The sequence below is a fragment of the Talpa europaea genome (genome assembly GCF_964194135.1).
Source record: "Talpa europaea genome assembly, chromosome: 7".
In the NCBI taxonomy this organism is placed as follows: Eukaryota; Metazoa; Chordata; class Mammalia; order Eulipotyphla; family Talpidae; genus Talpa; species Talpa europaea.
This window is the reverse complement of record NC_140074.1, coordinates 127504909-127532801: the sequence shown is the minus strand read 5'-3', so window position 1 is coordinate 127532801 and position 27893 is coordinate 127504909. Positions and strand designations below refer to the sequence as shown.

General features: G+C 59.4%; 1 protein-coding gene across 1 annotated transcript; it reads right to left on the bottom strand.

The window, feature by feature from the left end:
- Nucleotides 1-45: 45 nt before the first annotated feature.
- Nucleotides 46-24200, bottom strand: AXIN2 (axin 2; the record flags this gene model as incomplete). Its single annotated transcript, XM_084237275.1, is given in 11 exon segments — nucleotides 46-172; nucleotides 3080-3247; nucleotides 4399-4494; nucleotides 5001-5234; nucleotides 5521-5644; nucleotides 5647-5693; nucleotides 5907-6424; nucleotides 6562-6702; nucleotides 8964-9066; nucleotides 15829-15969; nucleotides 23386-24200. Coding segments are annotated over 11 exon segments (2514 nt in total).
- Nucleotides 24201-27893: the final 3693 nt, after the last annotated feature.

Here is a 27893-nt window from a genome sequence, read left to right as displayed (position 1 = left end):
GGCGTGGGCGCTGGCGTCCTCGGCTCCCGAGGCCGGGCCAGAGGCTCAGTCGATCCGCTCCACTTTCCCCAGGATCCTGCCTTCATACATCGGGAGCACCGTCTCGTCGTCCCAGACCTCCTCAAACACAGCCCCACAGGCAAATTCGTCGCTTGCTTTTTTGAAGTAATACCTGAGAAGGAAAAGCAAAAAGAGCACTTTGGTAAAACCACATCTTGGAGTCTGTACAGAGGATGTCGACCCCGAGGACCAAGGTCCAGAGAATTCTGCGACAGCCAGTGGCCGATCAGCCTGTGCCTGGGACTGAAGAGGGGGCTCAAGTGGGCAGGCCTCGGGTCACTCGGGAGGCCAGCTGGGCACCCGGGGAGCTGCAGCATGGAAGGGTGTTCGCTCTGGGGCTGCTGTCTGCAGCCCAGAAGTGCTCGCTGTCACCTGACACATGACACTGAAAAGCACAGCTGGCGGAGGTGAGAGCAGGGAGACTTCTTTCTCTGCCTTTTGCAGGAGGGGGTGGGAGGAAGGGCAAAGCATGTGTGGGGTTCATTTGCTACAGCGGCCACAGCGGGAGGAGGAGGCCCTCAAAAAGACATGGACTCAGCCATCCTGGGCTCGGAGAAGTCTGCGGGAGGCGCTTCAACCAGCCCGTTAGTCCGCCCCGACACCTGGTCCTTCCCACCCTCCGTATCTGAGGGGGCAGGTGCCTGGCGGGGCCACAGGGTGGGGGTGGGGCGGTGTAGAGCCTGCAGAGGGCAGGCCGGCCCAATCTCGCTCCCCAGGCAGCAGACAGCTCAGGCCCCATCCTGCTCTGCTCTCCTCGCCCAGCTACCCCTCCCTGGTCAGACAGTAAAGGCCGGTCTATTAAGCCCTTAGATTAAAGGTTCCTTTTATCCCACCCGGCCTCCTTTCTTCTAAGGCAATTTAATTGTACGGACACAAATGATGGGCCTTTCTCAGGGGAGCTGCTTTCGGAAACAAAATTAAGCAAAGGCCTCTTTCTTCCCTGTCCCCAGCAAGGGTGACACCCCGGTGGGTCGCCCTCAGGCCTGCAAGCTGTCATCTGCGGCCCGTGCAACCAGAGAGGGTCCGTCTCAAAGATGTCACAGTGTCTCAGGCTAACGTGGTTTTGGGTTTTTTTTGCTTTTCTCTTAAAAAAGAAAAAAAACTCCCCTTGGTTAAGAGCTAATTTTTTTTCTTCTTTAATGAAGGCATGCCAAATACTTTCATAGGAGATAAGGCTAAATAAAGTGAAACAGCTGGGTTTAGTCAAGGTTCTTTGTTTTGAGCATTCCAGCAGGGCTGAAATGCTGGGGTGACCAGCATTGCTCCAATGGGTCAGTGGTGGAAATGCTCCATATCGAGGGGGGATGCCTGGGGCTGGGGGTTCGGGAGGAGATAACGGGAGCGGCGCCGGGCAGCGGAGAGGTGGGCCATGGAAAAAGTCACTTTTCCAAAGAAGAGGCTCAAACCTAGTGGCCATCCTCAGCCCCCCTGAGCCCCCAGCTCCAAAGCCCTGGGCTTCGCTGGGTCGGACAAACACGCCATGGCCTTTCACATGCTGCAGCCTCCTCCAGAGAGGAGCGAGGCAGTGCTCCCTCGGCCCCACCCCCGAGACTTCAAACACGCAGCGCTGCCCTCATTTTCTCCAAGAAACGGGCTTTTCCGCTGCAACATGCTTTCTGTGGCAAACTCTGCTTTCTTCTGACATCTGGCACCAATAGCGTCTGGCACGTCTGGAGGGGCCGCTCTGCTTCTGAACCTGTGCCATGTTGAGATTACTCAATGTGGTCTCCCTGCCCCTCGCTGGCCTTGTCACGGGGGGCTGCAGGGGGGCCAAGTGAGCACCCACCCTGCCGGGCAGGCGAGGCCTGACGCCCTGTGTCCTCCCTGGCCCAGGAGGATGCCGCACCCAGCTCCAGCCTGGTGAGCCAGGCAAGCGAGTGAGATAAGGCGGCTGGGAAGGGCCTTGCCACAGCCTGATCCAATCAGCCAAGAATTTGAGAGTGGGCCATTTGTGAGAGTCTTTGTGCATGAAAGAGGAGGCCGGAGCTTCAAAGCCAGGCTTATTAAGTGTGCCTTAGGAAAAAAAAAATCAGAGCCAGATGTGGCCAGAGTGGTGGAGCAAAGAACCTCCCCAGCAGCCTCTCTGCTCAGTGCTCGTGGCCCTTCTCCCCTGAAGGTCACCTGAAGGTCACCTGCCGTTCCACTAAGTCCTGCTAAGTCCAGCCGAGTCAAAGCTGAGATCAAAACGAATCCCTGGAGGGGCACACTTGGGTAATTAGTTTCATCTTGTGTCTCCATGATCACCAAAAAACCCACAGAAGCAGCAGCAGCTGCAGTGCAGCCAGGCCTGGTCCTCAAAGGCTTTGATACCTTTCAGAGTGGCCCCTGCCCAGGTGTAAAGGGAGAGATCTAAGCCGGCTCCACACCCAGCTCATCAGTCACCCACAGGGTCGCAGCCTGAAGCCCGTCCCTCTGCCTGCAAAGGGCTGCTTGGGGCCTCAGTCGCTCCCAGGGGAGGCAGCCAGGAAAGCCTGCACTAGAAAGGGGGGTGGGGGGGTCTCAGACCTGCAGGTGGACAACCCGGGCCCAGGAGCCGATGCCCACCTGGCAGGGGGCTAGGTGTGATCAGAGCCTCCACTCCATGCCTGGTTCATGGCGGGAAGGGTTGGATGCTGTGCGTGGGGACATCTCACTCCCTTCTCCTTCCCCTGGGCCTGCACACTGCACCCGAGATGTAACTAACTGGCCCATGGAGCGGGGCAGGCTGGACTCTGGAAGCATCACCTGCCCCAAGTTACAGGGAAAGTGACCAAGAAACAGCCCAGCGCCCCTGCTTGCTCTCAGTCTCGTCCACCGGGCAGCAAAAGCTGGGCCAGGTCCCCAGAGCCCTCCCGGGGCTGCTGCCCTATTTCTCTGGGTAGTGGGGGAAGGAAAGGGTGTGAGCAAGACCAACGCCTCCCAGAGTGCCCCGAAGTCCCCCCCTCCTGGCCCCTCTCTGGTCGCAAGCCAGGGGAGCAATTCTGGAACTTGGTTCTCAGCAAATAAGCTCCGGAGCAGGACGAAACTGCAGCACTCTTACCTATAATTTCCCTTTTTGCTGAGCTGCTCTTTAAAGTGGCCCAGGGTCAGGCTCTGGGCCTTTAGCATCCTCCTGTATGGAATCTCTTCTCCGCAGAAAAAGTAAGTGACGACCAACTCACTGGCCTGGAGCACGTGGACACCCGCCAGCTTCTTTGGCTCTTTGTGGCTGAAAAGAAGGACGGGACATGTTCAGCATGTGAAGGCAGCACATGCATGTACACACGCATGCGCGCGCACGCACACAGAGGGTAGGGTGGGGCAAGCTCTCCAAACACTGTCTCTAGAGATCAAGCGAGGTTGCAGCTGTAAGCACAAAGAGGTACAGCACCCCAGATCACAGGGGCAGCCACCTCGAGGGGGCATATGTCCAACATCTGATTTGTGTGGAGCACCCAGGAAGCGAGAATTCCCAATTGCTGGGACAGAAAACAGGTGGTACAGGCAGCCTCTTTCAGGCTGGCACAAGTGGGGTGCTCCCCAGTCAAGATGAGAGGAGACACTCTCAGAGCCTGGGGACCCGGCCATCGGGCAGTGCCACAGATGCCCACAGGGCATGAACTCGATGCCACAGGCCCTGGTGGGCAGAGCCCGCACTCACTTCTGACTGCCTGATTTAGTCTGAATTTTTGTGGAGTGACTTAAAAAAAAAAAAGCTGCAGGTCAGGACAGCTGGCAGACTGAAGGTCAACCAATTCCAACAAAGGGCCCAGGGCAGGGGCTGATTCAGAACTGCAAACCCAGCTCACTGACGAAGATGAAGGGGCCACAGAAGCAAATTTTCATTATTTAGACCATTTTCAGTCTCTGTCATAGCCTGCCTTTCATACGCACCATCCTGAGATTAAACTGAGCCCGGGTGCTCTGTCCACTCTGCAGGTGCGAAAATTAACAGAAACAATTGTGCCGGGATGGGGAAGGACAGTCTGCTTCCTCCAAGCCAAGCAAGGCCGCCCTCTCCCTCCCCAAGTCCACGGTGGTGGACCGTTGCCCTCCAGCTAGTGTCAGACTTGCAAGCAATTGGGGACAACTTATATGCACTTTGGGGTCCCTTCATCCCCCTGCTATCAGCTTTCCAGCCCCGTCTGCATGAACGCGCTGGGAGCCCTGAGCCTGCATCCCTTGGGAAGGACCCCTGGGCACGGGTCTCAGCGCCTGGCTCGGCCCAGGCGGGGTTGGCAAGATCCGAACTGCCGGTTCTTGTCACGAGTGGCCAAGTCAAGGTGATTGCATAGGCTAAAAAAATGCTTTCCAAAAACACAACTCCAGAGAGTGAACGCAAACCGCCGGGCGGGTCTCGGTGAGGCCAGAGACACTCACTCTTCTGAAGCCGGGCTTGGGTCGGAGGAGGGCGTGGCTCCTGTCTGGCCAGTGGCCGAGGGGGTCCTGTCCCTCTGCTGACTGGCCTCGCAGCACCTGAGGACACAGCCGAAGGATTCAGAGGTCAGCCTGCTGTCCCCGGGACAAACGGGGAGCCGCCAGACACGACTCCCAAGGAGACACGGACCCCACTCCCAACCCTGGAGACCCACCCGGGTCCTGGGGGCCTGGCGGCTCTAGGCGGGGACCTCTTGGAAACAGGGACCCCGAACTCCGGGGGAGCCCAAGCCAAGGGAGGGGGCCCGTCGGCGCTGTTTTCTCCCAGGCTCGTCTAACAAATGAGGCCAACAGGACATCAAGGAATGAGACTTGTCAGCAGTGACTGAAACTCAAACTCCTACTTCTGCACAGTTTGCCCAACTAGCGGATCCTGTTAGCTCCTCAGAAGAAACACAACTAACGGGAACGAGTTCTAGTGGCTGGAAAGGGCTGTGGCCAGGAGCACCTCCTCTTCCCCGGGGCAGGGGGAGAGCCCCGGGCAGAAAAGGGCCCCCTCCAGCAGCAGGCCGGCCTCGCCTCCCGCCTCCCTGCCCGCCACTCACCGCTGCTTCGAGGGCTTCGACACCTCGGTCAGCCTGCGGCAGGCCTCCTCCAGCTGCGCCAGGGTGTTGGGTGGGGCCAGGGGAGGCATTGCAGGGTCCTGGGTGAGCGGGTGGGCGCGGGGGGCGGCGCGGGGGTGCCCGCTGCTGCCGCCCCACAGATGGTGCCGGCCGGCTCGCTCGGCGGGGGACGCGCGGGCGGACTCCGAGGGGTAGGCCTTTTTGGCGCTTTGGACACTGAACAGGGAACGAGGAAAGCGAAGCAGAAGGAAAGAAACTGGGTTAGAAAAACTGGAAATTGTGACTTCAATAGAAACTCCTCTACCCTGCCTTCAGAGGGCGGGGAAAAATCACTCTAACACGCACAGGGGCGTTGCCAGAGCCTGGCATTTTTGTGGTCTGCTCAGCCCAGCGCTTAATATTAAGATGGCAGGAGCCACGGCCAAGCCGTGCTGGCCGCCTGCAGGCACCGCCGAGCCCGCCACCCGCGGTGGTGCTGCCTGCGCCGGAGGCAGGGGGTTACCTAGGGGGCTTGTTCTGCTGCCCGCACTCAGGCATCCACTGCCAGGCATCCTGTGACCTGTCTCCTGCCTTCCCCGGGAGCTGCGGTGCCCCTACTTCTTCCCTGGAGGGCAGGGCTGTGCCCACTTGGTGCCTGTCCCATTCCACCCAGGCAGGGTGCTGCTTCTGCTGCCACTGTGGGGAGCCCAGAGCCACCCAGAGACCTACTACATCTCTGGGCCCCCAACTGCACAGGTGGCAAGCTGGGGGGCGGCTCGAGAGACCCAGGCTCCTGGCACCCCCACCTCCCCGACCCGGGCCTCCCTCCTGGAACCTGAACGCTGGGACCCCACCTCACACCTGCCCCGAGAGAAGACCCCGCCAGCGCCAAGGCCGCCTGACACTTACGCGAGCTGCTCCACGGGCACAGGCTCGGGTGCCTTGGGGTGGCTCTTGCACTTGGGGTAGCAGTAGTACTCGGGGCCCCCGGGGCAGAAGCAGCGCACCCTCTGTGCGGCCTCCACCTCGATCTCTTCCTTGGTCTTGGGGAGCGCGTGGTGGTGGATGTAGTGGTGGTGGACGTGCTTGGTCATCTGCTTGGTCACGAAGCCCTTGGCTCCGAGGAGGGGGCAGCCGGTGGACGAGGGCGCCGCGGAGGGCAGCTTGCCCGCGGCGGGGAGCAGGGGGTGGTACTGCTGCTGGTGGTGGTGGTGGTGGTGGTGGTCCGGGGAGCGGGAGCGGGGGCTGTAGCGGCCCAGACCCGGAGACTGGCAGCCGGGGGTCTTGAGGACCCTGGACAGGTGGTCATCCAGGATGGTCTGTGGGTCCTCCTCATAGCTGCTGGAGGGCAGCAGGGAGAGGGCGTGCTGGGCGGGGCCCCCTTCCCTGGAGCTCAGCGCCAGCTCAGAGCCCTCCTTCTCTTCATCCTGGAAGGGAAGGCCGCAGAAGGGGAGTGATCTGGGAAATGAGAGGCAGCCCTCGCCAAGGGAGGGGCGGCGCCATCTTGCAGAGGTGGCACCTCCCAGTGCCAGCCGGGGAGGGGGAGGGGCCGCGCCAGCACTACCTCTCGGATCTGCTGCAGCCGCTCCTCCAGGCTGTGCCGGCTCTCCATCTCCATCTTCAGCTTCAGCAGCCTGGTGATCAGCTGCGCCGCAAAGGTGGCGGGTTCCATGGGGGTCATCTCCTTGGGCAGGCGGTGGGTTCTCTGCGGGGCGCAGGGAGGGAAGAGCAGCGAGTGTCAGCCGGGCCGAGCCGGGCTGCGGGTTGCAGGCGGGCAGAGCACACTGGTCGCCACGGCCCGTGCTGCTGCGGAGCTTTATGCAGCGGCACCGCGGCCTCATGGAGCGCCATGGCCTCCGCGGCGCTTGCCTTGGGCAGGAGCAGTTGGTCGCACTCCGAGAGGCCAGGCTTGTTCTCTCTGTAGTACAACCAGCCCATCAGTAGCTACTCTGAAGTAGAAAATCTTCAAAGACTGTTGTCAAACATCAAAAAAAAAAAAAAAAAAAAAAAAAGGCAGCCCTCTGAGGTGGGAGGGGGGAGGCCAACTCAAGGAATCAAAAATAGAGTCTAAACAGAAAGGGAGCTGAAAATTAAAAAAAAAATAAGATTGGAAGGGAGGTGGGGGTGCAGGTTGGGGGGGGGAGAGAAGGGGGAAAAGGGGAGTCAAACGGCCTGGATCAGAAGACGTGGTAATTTATTTCCTGGCCGCACACTGTGCACCTTTGAGGCGGTGTTGTCTCAACACCGCCCTGGATCTCCCTCGCTTTCCTCCACCCCCTCCTCCCCGGCTCTTTGTACAGAAAATGAAGAAAGCTGCTGCGGGCTAGTGGCAGAACACTGCTGAGTCTGGCTGCCTGCAGCCGATCTATCAAGGGAGAAGGGAACATCTCCAAATCAAGTGCAGAATATAAAGAGGCGCAGGGACGCCTGCCAAAAGCAGCAAACAGCGGACCCCCACGGCCGCCGCTGCCGCTCCTGTCCGCTCGCCCCCCCACCTCCCACCTCCCTGGCGCTCTGCCGCCTCCTTCCTGCTCTCCCTCTGGCTCTGCTCCTCTCCTTGGGGTGGGGAAGGGGCAGGAGAAAGCCCACCTGCAAAGGCCAGCATGGCCCCCGGATGCACCGGCTTCACCAGGGCAACCACTGTGTGGGGGGTGAGAAAGGGCCCCCCCCCATTGGAGATGGGGTCCTCACATGCTCTGGGCAACGCCCCCCACCCCTCCTTCAAAGCACTGCCTGATGGAGAAGTCCGTGGTGAAATCATCTTCTTTACCAGCTTGAGCACCAGGACCTTATCAACGTGCCTACCACCCCCTTACTGCTCCAGTGCAAAAGAAAATTATATATATGCAAACATTAAATTGCCAGTACTGTTGTATTTGGGGGGCCTGCTGGAAGTCCCCAGAAAGGCAATGTTAATATGCTCATTTTATGACAAGTTTAAGTCTGCCCGGACTCTGCGTGGACCTTCCGAGGGGATCGGCCCCAGCAGCAGCAGTCGGCACACAGGTAAGACGTGGGGTTGGCGTTTCTACACGCAACATATCCGAAGGCCCCACTGGGTCGCCGACTCTGGTGGGAAGGAGTCAGGCCCTGGGTGCCCGCTGTGACCGGGCACTCACCCCGCCCTGAGCATCAGCTTCCTGGCAGCTGGGCCTCAGAGTCCTGCGAGAAGCCTTACTCCCGGAAGGGAACATGCCGGGGGTGGGGAGGGTCCCGAGTACTGGCCACGTGCTGCCTGCCCCCCCCCCCAGGGCTTGGGAATGGAAGGGGAGGCCCCAGAAAAGTCCCTCACACCAGGCTGGCCCCTCCTCTCAGTCACAGGAAGAGCTGATCCAAACACTTCATTCATTCTGCATTTATTAGGTGCAGCTTCAACAGCAGGTACCTGGCCAAGTCGGAACAATTGCCCTCCAGGGCCTCAGAAGTCAGCGGGAGAAACGGCCAAGTAAACAGATAAAAGGACGACAGCAAGGACCAAGCTGTGCCGTCCACACACGATGGGCAGGGGCCTCTCAAAGGAGGCAGACATTCCTCTGGCCTTGTTCGTTCACATAACTGACAGGCATTTATTAAGCACCTACTATGTGCCAGGCCCTGTTCTGGTTTCTGTGGATATGGGTGTTAACCAAAGAGACAAAACTGTCTGCCCTTGGGGGGAGTCCATCAAGTGGAACCCCGGTTTGAGGCAAGGCCAGTCCCTTTGCCCTTCTAGGTTGCTGGGAAGGAACTGCTTTGGTTTTCTTGTCAGAGTTGCAGACATGCACGGGTTCAAGCAGGTTCACCTGGGCTGTTTAAACACAGGACCCTGCTCAAGGTCACACGCCAAGGAGCCAAGCAAAGGCCTCCTGTCCATGCTTCTCTTCCCTCCTGTCCCCGAGTGGACCCCGGGCATCCCTCCTGGTCCCTTCCTCTTCAGGACTCCACCAGGCTGAACGTGACCCCCTCCCACCTCCCAAATGTACTCACCGGAAAATGAGGTAGAGACACTTGGCCATTGGCCTTGACGCTGCGATGCATTTCTCTCTGGAGCTGCTTCTTACTCCCCACGCGGTAAGGAGGGATTCCATCTCTAAGGGGAAGGAGAGGACATCACGCTCAGGGGCTCGTGAGGAGGCCGTCAGCACAGGGCTGACTCACAAGCCCTCCCGAGCCCCTGCCAGCCGCCGGGCCACACGCCTCTCCGGGAGCGCACCGCCCGGCCCGGGCGCCATGGCTGTTCCCATGGGGAAAGCGCAATCCAAGGCCAGATTGCCACACGTCCTGCCCATCAATCATCTCGGGAGGCCTGGCTCTCTCTCAGACACAGGAATGTCAGCTTGGAAAGAGCCCCTGTCTTGGGCTGTTGTTTTAGAGCCCTGAGCGAAGGCTCCCATTTCACAGGTGCCCCCAGCAGGAGACAGATTCTGAGGGTGTCCTCCCCAACCGTCTGTGATGGCCACAGCAAAGCGCTCCGAGTCAGGAAACCAGGGCCTCACGGGCCATGCCAGGGGCAAGTGTTTCGGGTCTGGGACCGAGCCAGAGGGCAAGCCAGGCAATGGTGAAGGTCAGGGTGATTCTCCCACAGTCCACCTTCCAGTCACTTCAAGAGAGAGCCCCCTACTATGTGCCACTCATTAAAATATTTAGGGGCCTGCTGTGTGCCAGAGCTTGTTCTAAGCACGGAGCAAAAGATATTCAACGAAGGGGATAAAAATGCGATGAGATGGACCGTGTACCCCCATGGGAAGGCACAATGGGAAAAATTTAAAAGCAAAACCTGTAGTAAGTAAGAAGGTGGTAAGGACGACAATGAGATACACTGCAGGAGGGGGGAGGGAGGGGGTCACAGGGTGGGGGTGGGGGCGTTGATGAAGTGTTCCTGAGAAGGTCACCTTTGGGCAAAGATCTGGGGCGGTGTGGGGCCCTATCCTTCTTCATATTAAGAGAAAAATAAGTTAGTGGAAAAGTTTAAGGAAAAACCCTTCCACTCCCACAGGCCTTCACTAAAAACATGACCCAGAGTTGCTATGATATTTTGAAAGAGTTTGTTCTTGAAAGCAGCTGAGCGGCCAAGGTGTGACCCTTCCCACAGATGTCCCTTCCGGAGGCCACTTTCTAACCAAAGTCTCCGTGTTCAAACATTCACACACTGAATCATGCTCGGAGGCTGCAATTATTGAAACTGTTCGCCTGTTTCCCTTTTCCTGGTGTTTTTTTGCTCGTCATAGGTTGGGAGGAAGGGAAACAACTCTGGCTCATCGGCTGTGGGTGGAAATCAGCGCTGCCTAAGACACCTGGGCGCGGCCAGGGTTACCTGGCTGACCTCCCGTGCCTTATCTAGAATGACCTATAACTGTAAGTGGCTGCTGTTTTCCGGAGCTCCACTGACCTAGGCCAGAGACGAGGGCAGCTAATGGGAGGACGCAGGTCATAGTAGCTGGACATGTCCATCTGTGTTAGCCAGACCTTGGCTAGGCCCACGGCAGGCGATGGTCGAGGGCCCAGGGGGAGAAGAGAGAGCACACTGGGTGCCCGTCCCAGGGAACGGCTAGCCAGGGGTCAGGGCCAACGGCCACTGTGGGGAGCTGGTCAGCTGACCAGCCCAAGGCGAGGACAGGACTACTCCTCAGGCTGAGGACAGCCCACCCTCAAAGGCCAGGAGGGATCCAGGTTCTCCATCCAGAAATGGACGGAACCACCTGCAGCTTATTTACCAAAACTCAACGTTTTCACCTTGGGAGCGTTTACAAGACACCAGAGAAGCCCCAGTTCTCACCAACATGCCTGGCCTGACCAGCAGCCAAACTCCACCGGGAGTGACTGCTCCAGCCCAGGGCGGCAGCCCCCGCATCCAGCCTCCCTGCTGGGGTGGACAGGCCTGACGCACGGGGATCCCCTCCATCCCCAAGCCCAGTGGACTCCAGACAGGTGCCCCCATCCCAGACCTGACAGGGGGGGCCCGGCTTCGCAACAACCTGGTCATGGGGGTGCCACAGCCCCTGACATGCTTGAAAAGTCAATGGGAGATTTGCCCTCCTGGCAAGTCCTCCCCACTCAGTACTCACTGGTTACGGGTGTGCCACGTGGTTCAAGAGAGAGTGGGTGCCCCATTTTCAGACCAAAAATCTCACCTAAAGTCTGGGGGGCTCCCACAGCCTGGGTCTCCTGTTGGCCCGTGCTGCTGCCCACAGCCGTGAGTGTCCATGCCACCTTGGCCTGAGCAGCAACTCTCCCGGAGACACTTGGGAAGAGTTGCTGGCTCTGCTCTGGCCTCTTCCCAGCAATCTTGGGGGGCAGGAGTTAAGTAGCCCATGGACCCCGGGAGACCCCTGTCACCCTCTCTAAGACTGTCCTTATCCATGGTCAGACTTTTATACTTTTTCTTTTTCCATTCAAGGCAGAGGAAGAAAAAGAGAGTGGGGTGAGGCTGGTATATAGACATGAAAGGGGGCGCAGGGAGCAGGTCACTGACAGATTGAAGAGTTACAGATCATTTTAAGCCCCTCCTCCCGCAGCCAACCAACACATGCCCCGCTGCCCCTGGGGGCAGGTGAGTGACCAAGGGCAGGAAAATGACCAGGGCAGAGAGGGGGAGCTTAGAGCTCGCTGAGACTCAGAAAGACTTAACAGGCGCCTTCAAGGAAATGTGGTTTCCATTCCAGCCCCCCCCCTCCTCCAGCCAAGAATCTTCTTCCAAAACAGCCCCTCATTCCAAGAGGAGGCCTCTCTTCTTTTTATTTAGCCTCTAAAAGTCTATGATCAGTTTCCTGGCTGCTCAGAACTGTGAGCTGAAGAGCGCCAGAGCCTGGGTCCCTATACGGTCTCCTTTAATTATAAACATTTTAGCTAACGAGAGCCCGCTGCCGGGCCCAGCTGTTTCTGGGGAGCACGGGTTTTGAAGTGTGGACTCCACTTAGCTGCCATTTAAGCCGAGCCAATTAGCTTAGCCTTTTGACTCCGCCGTGCCCAGCCGAACCTGAGTGGCGTTTTCCGGGCGCTTTGAAATAGCAGACCCCGCACATGCACCCACGCGCATTTTCATTTGGCGGCTGCTCTGAAGGCGGCCTCTGATCACTGTCGACATCAAACGCCTGGTTTGTAAGATAAGGTGATATTTGAAGTTCACGCAGATGCTTTCCCTGGTGTCCAAAGCCAGCCCATAAATAAGACATAAGGAAATAAAAATAAATAAACTAGCCCATGCCATAGTCTGTGTGAACTGCAGGGGCTGCACCTTGCATACATTTCGGGGCCTCCAGAGCATAAGCCACCTATGGTGCAAGCTGCTCCCCCTAATGCAGAAGAGGCCAGGCCCCTGGCTAGTGACTGAGCCCCACTATCCCAGGTCTCCCCATGGGGCAGCTACACTTGGGCCACAAAGGCCCTGTAGTTTGTGATATCTGGGGGTATGGAGGGCCCCAGTTTCATCCTCCTGGGGCTGATGCCTGGGAATGGCCCTGCAATGCTTCTGCCCCCAGCACACTAAGGATTGGGGTTTACAGGCCTTTGCTGCAAGTCTGGTAGCTAACTTTGCAGAGAAAAAAAAAAAAAAGAAGAAGAAGCCATTTCTTCCGAGAACGCATGTTTCAGAGTAACAGGCTCGTAAAACAGCCTTCTCGGAGGCCCGCTATGAAGACCCAAATCCCCAGCCATCTTTTACAGGCCTTCTGACTTCACGGGAAAACAGAAGTCAGTGTTGGCTGTGGGAAAAGGCAACGGTTTCTTTAAAGCCCCTGCCTAGGTACCTCCAGGCCCAGAGCAGCTCCCTGCAATCACCAAGTGCAGGGCCCTCGCCTGACTCCTACCCAGGCCTCCTGGCCTCTTGCGAAGGCCCCGGGGACTTAATTGGTTCTGTCGCAAACGAGAAGATTGCCTCCCCGGCTTGTGTCTAATGAACTCCAACCTTCTGGAGTCTATTGAAGGCCGCCTGTGACCTCCCACTCCCCTTCCCGGCTGCCTCTGCCCTGGACTCCCAGCAGCGCAGCCGCCCTGCGCCCCAGCCCCACCCTGCCCTGCCCCCGCCCAGCCCCACCAGCCATTGTGACCAGGAGAAACAGCCAGGGCTCTTTTCATGCTTTATGGGGCGCTCCTATTCACTTGTTCAAGGAAATTTCAAAGGGGCCTGCTACCCTCTTATCCCCTCTAAGCTTCCCCGGATGAACAATGGGCTGAAAGCGATTCAGTTCAGCTTTTCATCCCCCACACACTTTATTTCTCGCTAGGCTCTCTCATCTGCGCGAGGCCCACAATTGGCAGAGCTCTGAAGAGGGGTCTAATCCCAGCCCTGGGAATCCCAGGAGACCCGCCTGACCCTGGGCTCACCACAAGCACCCCAGGCCAGCTGACCAGAGGGGGCTGGCTCAGCCAGGGCTTTCAGCCCACAAGGCTGTCAGGCAGCAGAGCAGGGAAGCCCCAGGGACCCCCAGTGGTGGGCACCCCACGATAGCTTGAGATGCAAAGACACCTCTAAGTCCCAACATACATCCCATCTAGTGGGCGCTTGGTCTGGAGACCTTGGATGCCCCCCCATAGGTAGCATGAGGCAAACAGCCCTGGACAAACAGCTGCCAGGGGTGGACAGGCCTGTGCTGATGAGATGTACTCCCAGGTGGTATAAATACGTGGCGGCCCACTGCGATGGCCGGCTCTGAGGACCTGCCCATGTGGGAAGGCACCCAGGACTCTGAGCCTCCCAGGTGCACCCTCTCGGCACTGGCACCCTCACCCAATTGAAGGCCGCTTCCCCATGGGAGGGGCTGACAAAGACCCAAGAGCATCCACCATGCCTCACAGAGAAAGCTGCGAAGTGAGGGGACTTGTCCTTTCCTGTCTCTATCAAAAATAAAAGAAACTCAGAGTGGCCCCAAGGTCTACTGTCAGCTGGTCCTGTTAGCACAGCACGTGCTGGGAACAGGGGAGAGGGAGCGGCAGGCACAGGGCAGGGGCCTCTGACATGACTGGCTGGAAGGCCAGGCCTCCCTTCCTCACCTGTGAGTCACCGGGGAGCGCCCACCCCACAGATTGGGTCTTGTGAGGCTCAAGCAGAAACGCAGAGAGGGACTACACCCAATTATCTCATCACAACCCAGAATAACACTTCAGTGATGCCGACTGACATGCAGGCTAGGGCCAGGAAGCAAGCCAAAAATAGTCTCTAAGAAAACTAAACAGACGCCTTCTAGTCTCAAGTAAACTCCACTTGACTGGGGAGATTCGCTCAATGGCCTCGCTGCATTCCAACTTACTCTGCTTCTACACATAACGCTGATGCCCAGGCCCTCCCCAAATTAACACAGGCTGGAGCGGTGCTGAGAAGCCAGTGGGCAGTAGTAAAAATGACAGTGGGCCAATGACAAAGAGAGAAAAGGAAAAAACTAGTTAAAAAAAAAAAAATATGTGAGGGAAGGGCAGAGCACGTGCAGCCTCCTGTGCTGTGAGCTAATGCCACAGGTAGTATGAAAACACACCTTGGTTTGGTCAAGAAACAAATTGTGCCTTGTCTGGGACTGTTCAATACAGACCAAAATGTAACTGTTTCAAGGATTACGTCCATGAAAGGATCATTTTTTTCCAAGGATGGCTACAAAAGCCCTCTTGCTCCACATTGGGAGAAAGGTGTGTGCCCTCACTATTTTTACCAACGCCAAAAATGTTGCAATTCTACCAGAATGGAACCTTTCACCCTAAGGATCTCTCTGCCTTGACTAATAAGGGGATCTGAGGTAACCCAGGAAAAGCCACCAGGAAAATCAATAGTGGCATCCCACACCAAGCTCAGCCACTCTCCTTCCAACTGGTTCCATGCCACAGGCCAAGCAGTCGGACACCAGCCAACTGAAACCAGATAATTTCAAACAAACCGGGAGAATCGACAGTCGGTTTTAGGAAGCTAAAAGGAACAAGCTCTCCATGGGTGTGCCAGAACTTACACCACTCAATGGGTCTGCCTTTCAAAACTGTTCCCTTCGCAGGAGAAATTCCTAGTCCAAAACATTTGTGAGGAAGTCTTCAAAAACTGTTTTGCGAACAAGGATTCCTCACGGGGGGGCTGGGTGGGAAGTTCTTGGGGAGTTTGGGCCAAGCCCAGGCTCTACCTCCCTCAGGTCCCCTGAATCAGAATCTCAAGGGAGATTCAGCCCACCACCAGCACCCACCCCACTTATGGGACTTGGCATCACCATCCTTGCAGATCACCATGCATGACCTCAGAGGACCTAGAGCTCAAAGCATGGCCACTGCCCGCTGGTCTGCTGACCTCACACCACCCTGGGGACTCACCTCGCTTTCAGAAGCCAAAGTCACCCAACTGCAAAAGATCTGAGATCAGGATCGACTTTGGCCAGAACCCCCCCTGGCATGGGGCAGGCATGGCGCCCAAACACTGCTGGACACGGGCATCAGCACACATCCTGAGGGCGTCACACACCGCGGTGCCCCGGAGGATGCTGAGGCCCTTCAGGAACCAGGGACCCTACTGGCCGCCCATCTCCCACCCGTGGGCTGGGCAGGTGGGGCGGCTGTGTCGAGAGCAGCCAAGCCGTGCTGCCCACGGGGAGGGTCAGCAGAAGGCCCGTTAGAGACGGGGATTTAAACTCAGGGACTCGATGGGGAGTCATCTGAATCTTTGACCTCACTGCAATTTTCTCCTGCTCAGGCAGCATCCAGCTTTCCTTTCAAGGCGCTAAGCGGACCAGTAGCCCAGACTTCCTCGTGGCCCTCCGAGGGCAGCACAGCCAGCACTTCCCTCCCAACACACGTGCACGGGGCCCAGGGGAGGACAGCTGGGGTCGGCCCAGCCGGCCGGGTGGGTCACCCTGCTGACCAGGGACATGAGGGGGCCCAGGATACTCACACGCTGCTGTCCGTCATGGACATGGAGTCGTCCGTCAGCGCGTCGCTGGAGATCTCGCTGTCATTGGCGCTGGTGGCCGGCGCAAAGACGTAGCCGGAACCCACGTGATAGGGGTTCGCAGGATCGCTCCTCTTGAAGGACCTGCAGGAAAGGACAACCTCGTGTGGTCACCGACCTGCGCCAGAGACCCAGGGTGCCATCCTACCATCTGCTCCGTGCCATCCTGGGCGGAAAGCGGGGACCACAAAAGGGAGGCCTCCTGAGCACCCCACATACCCTAGGGGAAAGCCAGCTGGATCCTCTGTCCCCAAAGGGGGGCCTGCCCAGGACAGAGGAGCCCAGAGGCAGCCCAGGGGAGCCTTTGGGGGTCTGAATTCACCCGCCCAGAGAAAGGAGCGGGATTCTGTTCTAGAGGGGAGGTGAGGGACAGACAAGGGGGTATGAGTCAGTGGAGATGAGGTGCTGTGCCCTTTTGCCCCCCATACCCAAGCCTGCATCAGAGGAACACAATGTTGGGGGCCCAGAATATCGAAGCATCCCAGTCCGGATCTGTTTAGCGCCATCCTGAGACGCAACCACCAGGGCGGCCTCCTCCTTCCAACCCAGGCCCTCGGTGACGGGACAGATATGCCCAGGACAATGTTTAGGGGCCCGTGCCACCCAAAGCCGGCCTCTCCGGCCCTGCCCCCACCCCGGCCTGCCCTCTCCCAGGCTGGCGGAGGCCGGCAGGATTAAAATGAGCAGCACAGCTGTTTCACAGACAAGTCCAGGCCCCTCCTCCAGGGTCTCCTGCCCTTTTGTTTCAGTGGCCTCTGCCTCCCCATTTTGGCCTCTTGATCTCCTCCCAGAACAACCAGTGTGCCTGTCCCCCGCAGGGCCGCATTCCTCTGTGTCACCAGCCAGGGCTGAAGGGGGTGGGGGGGAGGGGAACGGGGCTGCTGTGGTCAGCCGGCTACAGGAGGGGGGCCGGGAAAGACCCTGGCCTGCTCCGCTGGGCCCACCAGACCCAAGCCAACAGGGAAAAAGTCAAGTGGAAGGGAAGGGTTAGGGTTGAGAAGGGACACAGCCTCGGGCCACAGTAGCCATGACGACTACTACTAGAGGGGCCCAGGAAGGTCCAGGCAGCCTCTGCCAGTGCTTGCCCAGCTCCTACTCATCGCACCCCGGGTGTATCCAGCCCAGTCTAATCTGGCACCTGCGCCTGGCGGGCGTGCATATCACTAAAAGTGGAGGGGGCACCAAGAAGGGTGTACACAGGGTTATCATGGGCCCACAAAGGGGGCCAGGCCTGCCCAGACATCCTCGTGTCTCATCCTCGATGCTTCCTGGGGAGAAGCACTGAGCCCACTTTACTGACGGGCTATGTGGCCCCCAGGCACGGAGCAGGAACGAAGGCTGGCAGGATGGGGTGCATGAGGCAGCTCTCATACAACCCCACTTTCCACCTCCTGAGACCGAGGCAAGCCTCATGTTTTAAAAAGTGCTCAAGAATCAGAGGCAGGAAGGGGCCTGGTGTAGGAAGTCCTGGTCTAGCTTTGCTGAAAGATGGCTCCCTGGGACAGGTGGGAGCAAGGCAAACCCACAGATCAGAACTGGAGATAACACCCAGGACAGGGGAGGACAGAGTAGTGGAAAGCGCCCCCACCCCAGGCTGGGGCAGAGGGGTGGGGCTCTGCAGGGGGGAGGGGGGATGCCAGCAGGAAGATGTTGGTGCAGGGGTCTCCACTGAGGGCAGCAAACAGAGCCGGAAGAGACGGTCCCTGACTTTACAGAGCTGGCACTGTAGCTGCCAAGACAAAGACAACCAGGAAAGTGACCTTCCAAATCCCAACATTGTAAAGTCAGAATGAGCCTCGGAAATAATGACCTAACGGAGCCCCCTCAGTTTGGAAATGATAATAAAGACCAGAAGCCACCACTGATGGGGCAGCAGGGCCAGGTCTGTGCGTCTCTTCACTGCTGCAGCCCCAGGGCACAGTAGGTGCTCAGTTAATGCCTGCTGGCCAGTCCTCTCCTTCCACCCTCTCGACCACCTGAGCAGGTAAAGGAGCCCCAAGTGGGGACCACAAGTCTTGCTGGGGGCCACCCGCTGCAGACTGGACCACCCGGACCCCGTCTGGACCGCGACAGGGCTGGACGTCAGCGGGGACCACTGGGCAGGCAGGGACACAGAGCCAGATGTTCAGACTGTTAGCGACATGGAGTGGGTGGAGACTGGGGACACTTGGGCTCGTCCACACCTGGACTGGCCCAATACCTGGACAGAGACCTTGACCTGGCACTTGGCCATCCTGGCAGCGCTCTCGAGTGTAGAGAGGGACGATGTCTCACCACTTCCCAGGTGAAATGCTTCATCGGAAATCATAACCATCAAGAAAGGTGACTGACTGGTCCCATGTCCTCAAGGTGGGACTGCCAGACACCGGGGCTGGAGAGAGGACCAGAGGCGCAAAGGCAGGGCAGCTGGTTTGTTTGGAGGAGGCAGAAGACATCTCCAAGCTGCCAAGGAAGCCCAAAGGGCAGAGGAGGGCCCTGCTGACATGCTCTCCTTCACTAAAGGCAGAACAAGAATGGAAACAGCCTCAAATGTCAAAGAACAGGCACTTCCTTGTGCTGAGTGGGTCCGTGGAGGGGACAGAGCAGGTCACGGCATGTCTGTCCACATCTTTAACATGGCCCAAAGTTCCCAGCCACATGGGGTGCTGCACCCTCAAAGCAGGATGGACAGGACAATATCCTATCTGCAGGAACCAAGTAATAAGTACGTTCTGGAAGCCTGTGCTGTGCCCAAAGATCCAGCCTCCAAAGATCAGGGGGCTGTGTGTTGAGGCTAGTTCAGGTGGGTGCTCTCCAAGGTCATGGGGATCTCCACCTAAAAAGCACACGGTTCAAACAGAGCCATGCGCCTAAGGTTCCCCAAGTGGCAGGGTAACTTGTGGGGAGTCACAGTAATACTCCAAAAACCCAACCACCGCCGACAGGTGGTGTCCTGTGCCACGGGACTAGAAGCTCCCTGAGGGCTGTCAGGAACCAGGTCTGTCCTCTTCACAGGAGCCTCTCCAAGGTGGAGGGCAGTGTGAGCTTGTGAGGGGGGGTTGGGGGGAAGCTCAGACCCCACCCCACCCATGAGCCCCCTTCAAGGCCAGGACCATCAATGGTTGACTGAGCCGTTTTTTAGTCTACGAGACCGAGCACAGGATCAAAAAAGCCCAAGGCGGCCGTAAATAGCAAACTCTTTCCCTCCCTTCGGTGTGTGGTATTAACAGTGTCCCAAATGCAAGGGTTGTAATTCGCCCTCTACAGGGAGAAAATGACTCAACAGAAAGGCCTCCCTCCCCAACAAAACAGCGCACCTCGCTCACACCCCAGTGAGCTTGGCTCTCCTTGTTTTGACACATGGATCCCAAAATAAACTCGTCTCCCTCCACTTCCAAAATAGAGGGCTACTGTGTGACCGGTAATTAAAAATGGGAGACACGGCTCTGTGCTCTGCCGACTGCCATCGAGTCTCCGGAGTGCCCAACAGTCACGACCTGGCCGGGCAGGGGAGGAGGGAGGCCGGCTGCAGGGAGACAGCAACTCGACTTAAGAACCCACCACTTGGTCAAAATCGCCACCTAATTTTTAAGAAAACGGATTAGAGCTGTTTTCTTGTAATGACTTAAAAAAAAAAAAAAAGGAAAGAAACTCGAACAGGCCATGGTAATTGTACCCAGATGCTTTGATTATTTCTTCAGGACCGCTGCGCTCCCAGATGCTGTGGGGTTTTGAATTCCTACTGCGAGGAGGGCCTCTGGGGCGGACTCTGCACCGGCTGCGTCCCCAACCCGGCCGTAACTTCACCACGCAAAGGGGTCTCAGCTGTCAGGCAGCAGCAGAGGCTCCTGGGCCCTCAGGGTCTGGGGTCTCTGCCCCCACCACTCTCCTCTCTTATCTTGATGAGATGAGGTGGCCCCTGCCCCCGCCCCTCCCAGGAGGGCGGAGCAGGCACACAAGAGTGGACAATAGGGCTGACCTTTGGGGTCTCGTTCTGGTCCCCTCTCAAAACAATGCAACTTACTAAGTTATGTGCTGCCCAGGCCCCGCGGCTGGGCTTTCCAGAGGCCCTCTGACAATTTACTCACAAAGTCACCGCCCAAAAGGCAATGCTCTCTTCCTGGAGCTGTTTTCTAAGGCAAGATCAAGGGGCATTCCTGGGGTGAAGGGCCTAAGACTCAGGCGGGGCCGGGGGCCTTGGAAAAACAGGCAAACGTCCACGTGCACCCAGCACATGGCCACACTCTGAGTGTGGCCCGCTGCTGCTCCCGGCATAGCTCTCCCATGGCATCATTTTCATTGATAATTGAAAGCCAAGCTCGAGTCCAATGGCTTCGCAGAGAAATGGGCCTCATCAGCCAGTTCTTTCAGGCAACAGGAAGCTGGGGAGCCAGCAGAGGGCCATCTGCTGGGCCAGGCTTGCTCACGTGAGGCCCCAGCACAGGCCTGACGGGAGATGCAGGAGACCGTCTGGGCAGGAACACACAGGGCCAGCCAGGAGGGCTTGGGGGTGGGGGTGCAGGGAGGGCTCTATGCATCCAACTCTGCCTCCTCCTTCCCAAAATAAATGCTGGGCTGAGCGCCTGGTCCTGCGGGCCCCTCGCACACCTCCACTCCCCGGGTAAGTGTTTGTGTGCTGGGGTTTTACACGTGCCTCACCGACAGGTCACTCCTCCGGGTTATTTATAGAGCCCATCCGAAGACTCGGCTTCCCACTCAACCACTTGCCAACCAGAGTCCTTCCCTGCGAGGATAATTCCTGCTCTTCCGTTCCAACTGTTTATATTAAACCCAACACCAAATGAGTAAGGACACAAACAAGTCATTAAAAATGAGGACCCGAGGTGAGCACAGGGCTGGGGGGGAGGGGTCAAGCTGTGCTTGGGGTACCCAGCTGGTCAGACCGCCCCTCAAGGGCTAATAGAGGGGGGGGGGGCCCTCCAAGACACTCAGGTTTTCTACCTCATTCATTTCAATACTAATTAATAAGTTCACCCCAAGGGCCAGGTTCTCTGAGTACCTGGGGAGCAGCAGAACTACCTGGGCAGACTTCAAGGCTGCAACAAGAACTCACTGGACAGACTTTAGTTCAACAAGTAGAGAAAGAGGAGGCACAGGAAGGGGGGCTACTTTACAGTTTTACCAAGAACCTGGGCTAAAAGACAAGAGTCACTCTTTGAAAGTGATAGCCCAACCTGGTTGCCCTTCACACACCTGATTATTATCATCATTGAGGTATACTAATTAAGATGCTTGACGTCTGCTCAAAACACTTCCCTCTACCAAAAGCTTTCATGTTTATTATTCTGATGTTAATAGCACCCTATGACATAAACAGAGGGATGGTGCCCACTCCTTCATTCCACATGGGGTGCAGAAAGGCTTCAACAGGGAAGCAGTGGACAGGCTATTGAGCCATTCAGGACACTCCCGCAACGCAGCATACATACACTTGAGTATCTTTCATGTTGAAAGGAAATTTGAATCGATCGAAAAAATGCTCTTTGGCAAGGCCAGTGAAGACACGCGGGCTTCACGTGCTGCAGGTAAAATATGTGGTTTCAACCCCCCAGTGGGAGGAAAGCACATGGGAATCTAGTTTGGACACTCGGTGAGAGACTGATGAAAAGGAGTCACTGTACACCAACGAGGCCCACAGTTCACCACCAAGACGACAATGGGAACACAAAGGATCTTTGGCACCTGCCTCCAGTATCTCAAAAGCGTGGCCAGCGTAACAGACAAGGTGAATGCAGGTAACAGCCCAGCTGAGAGCTCTGGAGAGGGAGGAGCATACCCAGGCTGCGTCTCCATTGCCCACCCACAGGGGGAGGAGACCCTGCAGGGTCTTGCCTGGCCAGGGCTTAGGATTTACTGATAACATCCCAGGCCACCCAGGTGCAGGTGCTACTGACAAAGGTGACACTCTGGATCCTGACACTGGGAGACACAAAAGCCCCCCCCCCCGGAGAAGGCCCCTGGTGAAGCAACCTTCTCACAGGCCCTAAGTTGTCTCAGCTGTCAGAGAGGAGTCCGGCCGAGGTTTACCCAAATGTTCACATAATGCACCAGACAGAAGCAGCAGGTGCCAAGTGACTGCCCAGCCACAAAGCCAAAGCCAGTATCATCCTCCAAAACAACCAGAAACCATAAGCTTAAAGATGCTGAAACAACTCCTTAGCTTGATCCTATGTGTCCCTGCAAAAACCAATTGGAGGCCACCTAGGGGTAGACCAGATGTCTTTCGAGTTTGGGTTGCCGGGTTTCCAGGGCAGTAAGTGTGCCCCCTGGCGGCTGAAGAATACATCCTTCCCTGGCTGCCAGCAGTCAGTCTCCACCACCCCGAAACCCCTGCAGGGTTAAACTCAGAGCTGGCTACCCGGGCCCAGCCCTCCACCCCGAAGAGATACCCGGAGGCCCTCCAGCGAGCAGGCAATCTCCACAGATCCCCTGTCCCCAACACTGGGAGAAACACACAATGAATAGCAAGATAAGCCCTTCAGATAGCAATCAAGTGCCCAGCCACAACCTAGAATTAAGAGGCTCATTCTCTTTTTGATATTTGGAAGGGGGAAGCGAAAGAGAAACATTCTAACAGGTCTGAAGTTGCCTCCAAAGGTCAAGAATCGTAAAGACTTGGATGGCGGTTTGTCTTTGAAGCCTCAAAGGGAGAAAGTCCTCCAGGGTCCCAGTGCTTTCTGGCCCGCCCTCTTTCTCCATCAGGACCAAGCAACAAACTAATCAAATGAGGTCTGACCCTCCGGCTATAAGCATTTAAAACCTAGTACCTAAGCATATACATATGCTACTCATATTCGCCTCTATACGTACAGACACAGACACTGACACACCTAAATCCATACATTACATGTGCCAGTAAGCAGAGCAGTAGTCTCTGGACCTAAGGGTCCTTCGTTCGGAAGTCACAGGGCCTGCCCAAGTTAGGAGAGTTTCTTGCTGGGCAAACAGCTAATTCTACAAAGAGCATCACCAGCTCCGTGGCTGAGCCGACTGCTCTCATCACAGCACAGAAGTTCAAAAGGCTCCACTTACCCCCATGTTCAATGGGTGCACACTATTTCCCGTGCCTCCAGCACAACCCAGCTGCCTTCCTGGCCACATTAACTCCACTCTACTGATTAGTGGTGAATGACCCCTTCCCAAGCCAGCGCTGAGTGTATCTGGTGACTCAGAAGCATCAAAAGCTGCTGTCCTCTCCTCAACCCCTTCTAAGGCTGGCCCAGGATAATAAGTAACCCGCATTAATGAATACTGCTGGCCACTGTTTGAAGTCAGCCCTGGCAGACTGCAGGTCCTAGCTGTGTGCGCATCACTTTCCCCCTTTAAACAACGAAAGAACAAGATCAAAGGGCTCACGGCCAGCGGTCCCAGCTCCGGGCAGACCCTCGAGCGCCTAGGCAGCACATCCATCCACCACACCCCGCAGCCAGCCCCCCACCCTGCTTAACGTAAAACATCTGCAAAATCCAGCTCATCCGCCCACCCCTGCCCGGGTCTTACCTGTATCCATTGTCAACAGCCTCTGTGGACCGCACGCTCGCTGTCGCCCTCAGAGTTTTGCTGGACAAGCCAACCACAGTGGGTGAAAGTTTGCACTTCAAGTCAGCACAAGTCCACTCCTCCTCTTCATTCAAGGTGGGGAGATAGCCACACACCACCTTCAGGCTCCCCAGTCCCCCGTTACTCATGTAAGCTGTGTTTTCTCCCCCACTCCTCACATACTCGAGGTATATATCAGAAGTCAAAAACATCTGGTAGGCATTTTCCTCCATCACCGCCTGGATCTCGGTCTGTGCCTGGTCGAACATGATGGAGTCGATCTGCTGCTTCTTGATACCATCTCGAATGTAGGTCTTGGTGGCGGGTTTCAGCTGCTTGGAGACGATGCTGTTGTTCTCGATGTACCTTTTGTAGATTGCTTTGGCCACTCGTAGAGTTTTGGAATCCTTCAGGTTCATCAGCCTGAACCCATTGCAGGCAAACCAGAAGTCCAAGGTATCCACGCATTTCTCCCTCTCCAGGAAAGTCCGGAAGAGGTAAGCACCGTCCTGATCGCCCAGCAAGGACAGCAAGGACTTGGACCACCTGGTCAGAGGGGAGTCTGGGGACGCGCGCCCCTCCGGCTCCCCGAGGCCATCCTCGTTGCGCCGGGCGTTGGAGGACACAGGTGTGGGCTTGGCGGCCTGGCCTTTGCCCACCCCAGGCTGGCAAGGCGGGGTGTCACCTTCCTCCCCGGGCACCGGGGGTCGAGGGGCATCCTCGCGGAAGCTGCTGCTGGGGTCGGGGAGGCGAGGCACCAGCACGGCGCTGCTCATGGTGAGGGAGTTCTTCTGAGTTCGGGGATTTTTTTTCCTCCTTCCAGTTCCTCTCAGCAATCAGCGTGGTCTCTCTCTCTCTCTCTCTCTCTCTCTCTCTCTCTCTCTCTCAAGTCAGCAGGGGCTCATCTGAGCCTCCTTTCTGGAAAGAGAAGTAAAGGGGGAGGTAGGGAGAGAGAAAAGGGTATTGATCTAATCAAAACCAGATCTACCCAACATCAAAGCAAGAAAGTAAACAGGCTTTTCAACTCCTCAAATTCAAATCAAGCAGCCCAGCTATCTGCGAGGTGCTCATCTAAAGTATCACACGCAGCTTTTCCAAAGGTGAAACCCGAGCTCCCGGCACCAGGGGGTGGGGTGGGGTGCGCTGGGGGAGGGGAAGGTGAGAGGTGGGGGCGGAGGGGCGTCCGAGGTGTAAGACCCCACCCTCCCCGACCCCGCGGGCCCCGGGGCGGGCCGGGCAGCTCGCGCCTCGCCGCCCCCCTCCCGCCCCAGCCCCCTCCCCGATAGCATCAACCCCAGAGACGCGCACCGGCCCCGCCGGGCTGGGTGCAGGTGAAACCAATTTCGGTAAATTTCCCCACTCGGCTCCGCGCACAGATAACTCAGCTCCAAACGTGCCCCTCGCCTGCATCTGGTTCCCATTCCCCCCGCCCCCCCCCAGCGCGCCCCCGTCCCACTTCTTAAAAATTCAGAGGATCCTCAACCCAGAAGGCAGCCCGCCCAGGGCAGGGCGGAACGCGCGCCCCGACTCCCAGCTGGGGAGCGCGCCCCCCGCCCCCGCCAGCCAGATGTGAGGTTCGCAGCGCCCCCGCCCCGAGCGCGGCTCCGTCTACACCTCTGCCTTCCCCGCGCCCCAAAACCAGAAACCCACTCGCTCAGACGAGCCTTTGATCTCCAAACTTTGGAGGGAGCGGAGAAGCCGCGGGACCCGCCGCCCCCGGCCGCCCCCCTCCGCCCCCGGGAGCCGCACACCCCACAAAACCGGATCCGAAACCGTCTCGCGCTTCCACGGGCTGTGCCAAGAACCCCAAACTCTGCTGACCTCAAGCCTGTCTCCTTCTCCCCAAAGAAAAGTCTGGTCTCACCAATAAACAAGCCGCCTTCCCTAGCACCGAAAAGATCACGCTCGGGGGAGCCGCGTGGGCCGGGGGCGCCCGCGAGGCCCGGGGCTGCCGGGGGGCGCGCGCGGTGCGCCCCCGGGGGCTCAGGCCGCCGGGCCGGGCAGCGAGGCCCGCGGAGCTGCGGGGCGGCCGGGAGCGCCGCGTCCCCGGCGCCGAGGAGAGGTGGGGCCGCCCCGTTACCTGGAAGACGCCGGCGGCCCGAGGCCGGGCTCTCATCGCCGCCGAGCCCCGCCGGCCCGAGCCCCGCCCGGCTCCGTCCAGAGCCCGAGCCCCGGGGGGCTCTCGCGGCGCCCCGAACCCGGGCGCGGGTCGGTGCCGGCGCGCGCTCGCCCAGGCGCCCGCAGGAGCCGCAGCCCGGCTCAGAAATGGCGACCGGCCGAGTCCCTGCCTCTCCGCCAGAGGAGCCGGCGCGGCCGGGGGCGCGGGGCCCGGGCGGGGAGGAGGGACGCGGGGGACGCGGGCGCCCCGGGCTCGGGCCGCTCCAGCGCGCAGACTGAGCCCCGCCAGCGCTCGCGGCCCCTAAGCGCGCACCAGAGAGCGGGCGGGGGGAGGCGGGGCGGGGGGAGGGGGAGAGGGCGAGGGGAGGGGGTGGCGGGAGGGAAGGGGCGGGAAGGGCGGGCGGGGGGCGCCGCCACCCTTTCATCCCACCTTCCCCAGCCCGTCCCGGGCACACTCAGCCCCGGCTCACGTCCGCAGCGCCGGGGACGCGGCCCCCGCGGGTACCTGCCCCGCTCGGGCCCCGCCGCGCCCGCCGCGCGCGCAAGTCTGCGCCCCGCGCCCCCGCGCCCCGGCCGCCGCGCCGGGCAGGGGGCACCGCGCAGGGCGCGCGGGCGGCCAGGCGGAGCCCCCGAGCGCCGGGCGCGGGGCCCGCCGTTCCCCTCCGCGCCCGCCCGGAGCGCGCCCCGAAATAGCCGGGCTGCCAACTTCAAAGGCCGCCGGCACATCAAAGCGCGCCGCCCGCCGCCGCGGCCTGGACACTCACCAGGGATCCGCGCGCGCGCGCTCCGCGGCGAGCCCTCGCAGGCGCCCCGGGCCCGGCCCTGGCCCCGGGCCCCGGATCCACTCGCGGCGGCGGCCGCCCCGGGCCTCCCCGGGCCGGTGCCGGCGGCGGGGAACATGGGGAGTCGCGCCGCCGGGGAGGGGGTGCGGGAGGCGGCGAGCTCGGGATCAGAGCGCGGTCCGCGGGCGAGGAGGCGAGCGGCGCGCCCCGCCGCCCCTTTTATGCAAAAGACCCGAGTGGGCCCCCGCCCCCGCCGCGCGCCCGGCCCCGGCCCCGGCCCCGGCCCCCGCCCGGCCGGCTGGAGCGCGGGTCCTGTTTCCAGCAGCCGCTCCGCGCACCAAATGTCCTCCGGGCGCGTCCAACAAAAACTGCGCTGTGGATTTAACTGTGCACTTCAAAGGCGCGAGCCGAGCGCACGGTCCTGAAAGGGAGGTACGCGCCGGCCGCGCCCCCGGCCGCTCCCCCCGGCGCCCCGAGGCCCCTCCGCGCGCCCGGCCGCCCCCCGCCCCCTCGGGGCCCCCAGCCCGGCCGGCCCGGACCCCCTCCGGCCCCCGGCGCCCGCGACGCGGCCGGGCGCGACCTCGCCCCCCGCCCGCGAGGGGCGTTCTGGGGAGCCGCCGGGCGGGGGCCGCGCCCCCACCCCCACCTTTCACAGCAGGGCTTTCGGGGGGGGCGGCCCGCGGCCCCGACGCCGCGCCGTCCCGAAAGCCGGCGCTCAGAGGGGTTATTTTTATTTCCCGGCGCTCGGGCTGCTACTCAGTTGCCAGGACCTTATCAAAGCGCAGCCGGCTCCAGCCGACTCCCCCGGGCCGGGTTGGGGAGCCAGTGATCCCGCCGCGCCAATCACCGCCGCGCCGCCCGCCCGCGCCGCCCGCCTTAAAGGCACGGCGCCCCGGCCCGCCCCGCGCGCCCCCGCCGCGCGCCCCGCGCCCCGCGCCCGCGGAGCCCCGCCCCGCCCCCGCCCGGCCCCGCGCCCCGCGCCCCGCGCCCCGCGCCCCGGGGGCGCTCTCCGCCCGGGTTCTGATTTCGTTTTTCTAGTTCTCCGGCCGCCTGGCTCCGGCCGCCGCCCCCTGCGCGCGCGCGCCCTGCCCTGCGCTGGAGAGCAACAGTTTATTGTAGCGCTCTGGCCGCCGGCAGAACTGCAAGCAGGCAGGTTTTTTTTTTTTGTTTTTTTTTTTTTGCTGTCATCAAACATTTTTCTACCTCCATTCAAGTTTCCCTGGTCATTTGGGCTTGGAGGATCTTGTCCCCGGATCCCAAGGCCAGGTGTCTCGGGGCGAACGCGCGCCGGACGCAGAAGGCGCCTGCGGACTAGGGCGCTCGCGCACCGCGGAGTTTGGGGGGAGACCGCCGCGCGCAGGGGGATGTGCGAAGACCGGGGTGAATGGGCCCGCGGAGGCCCCGGTGGTGCAGGTGCCCCAAGTGTGCCTCAACTTGCTGAAGAATGGAGCCCAATCTCGAAGTCTGGCCACCGGGACCCTCCTTGCGCAGTGCTTGGCCGTCTCTGACCGCTGCGCATCCACAGCCTTGCCAGGGTCCCTACCCCCCCATATGTTAACTATTACTCGG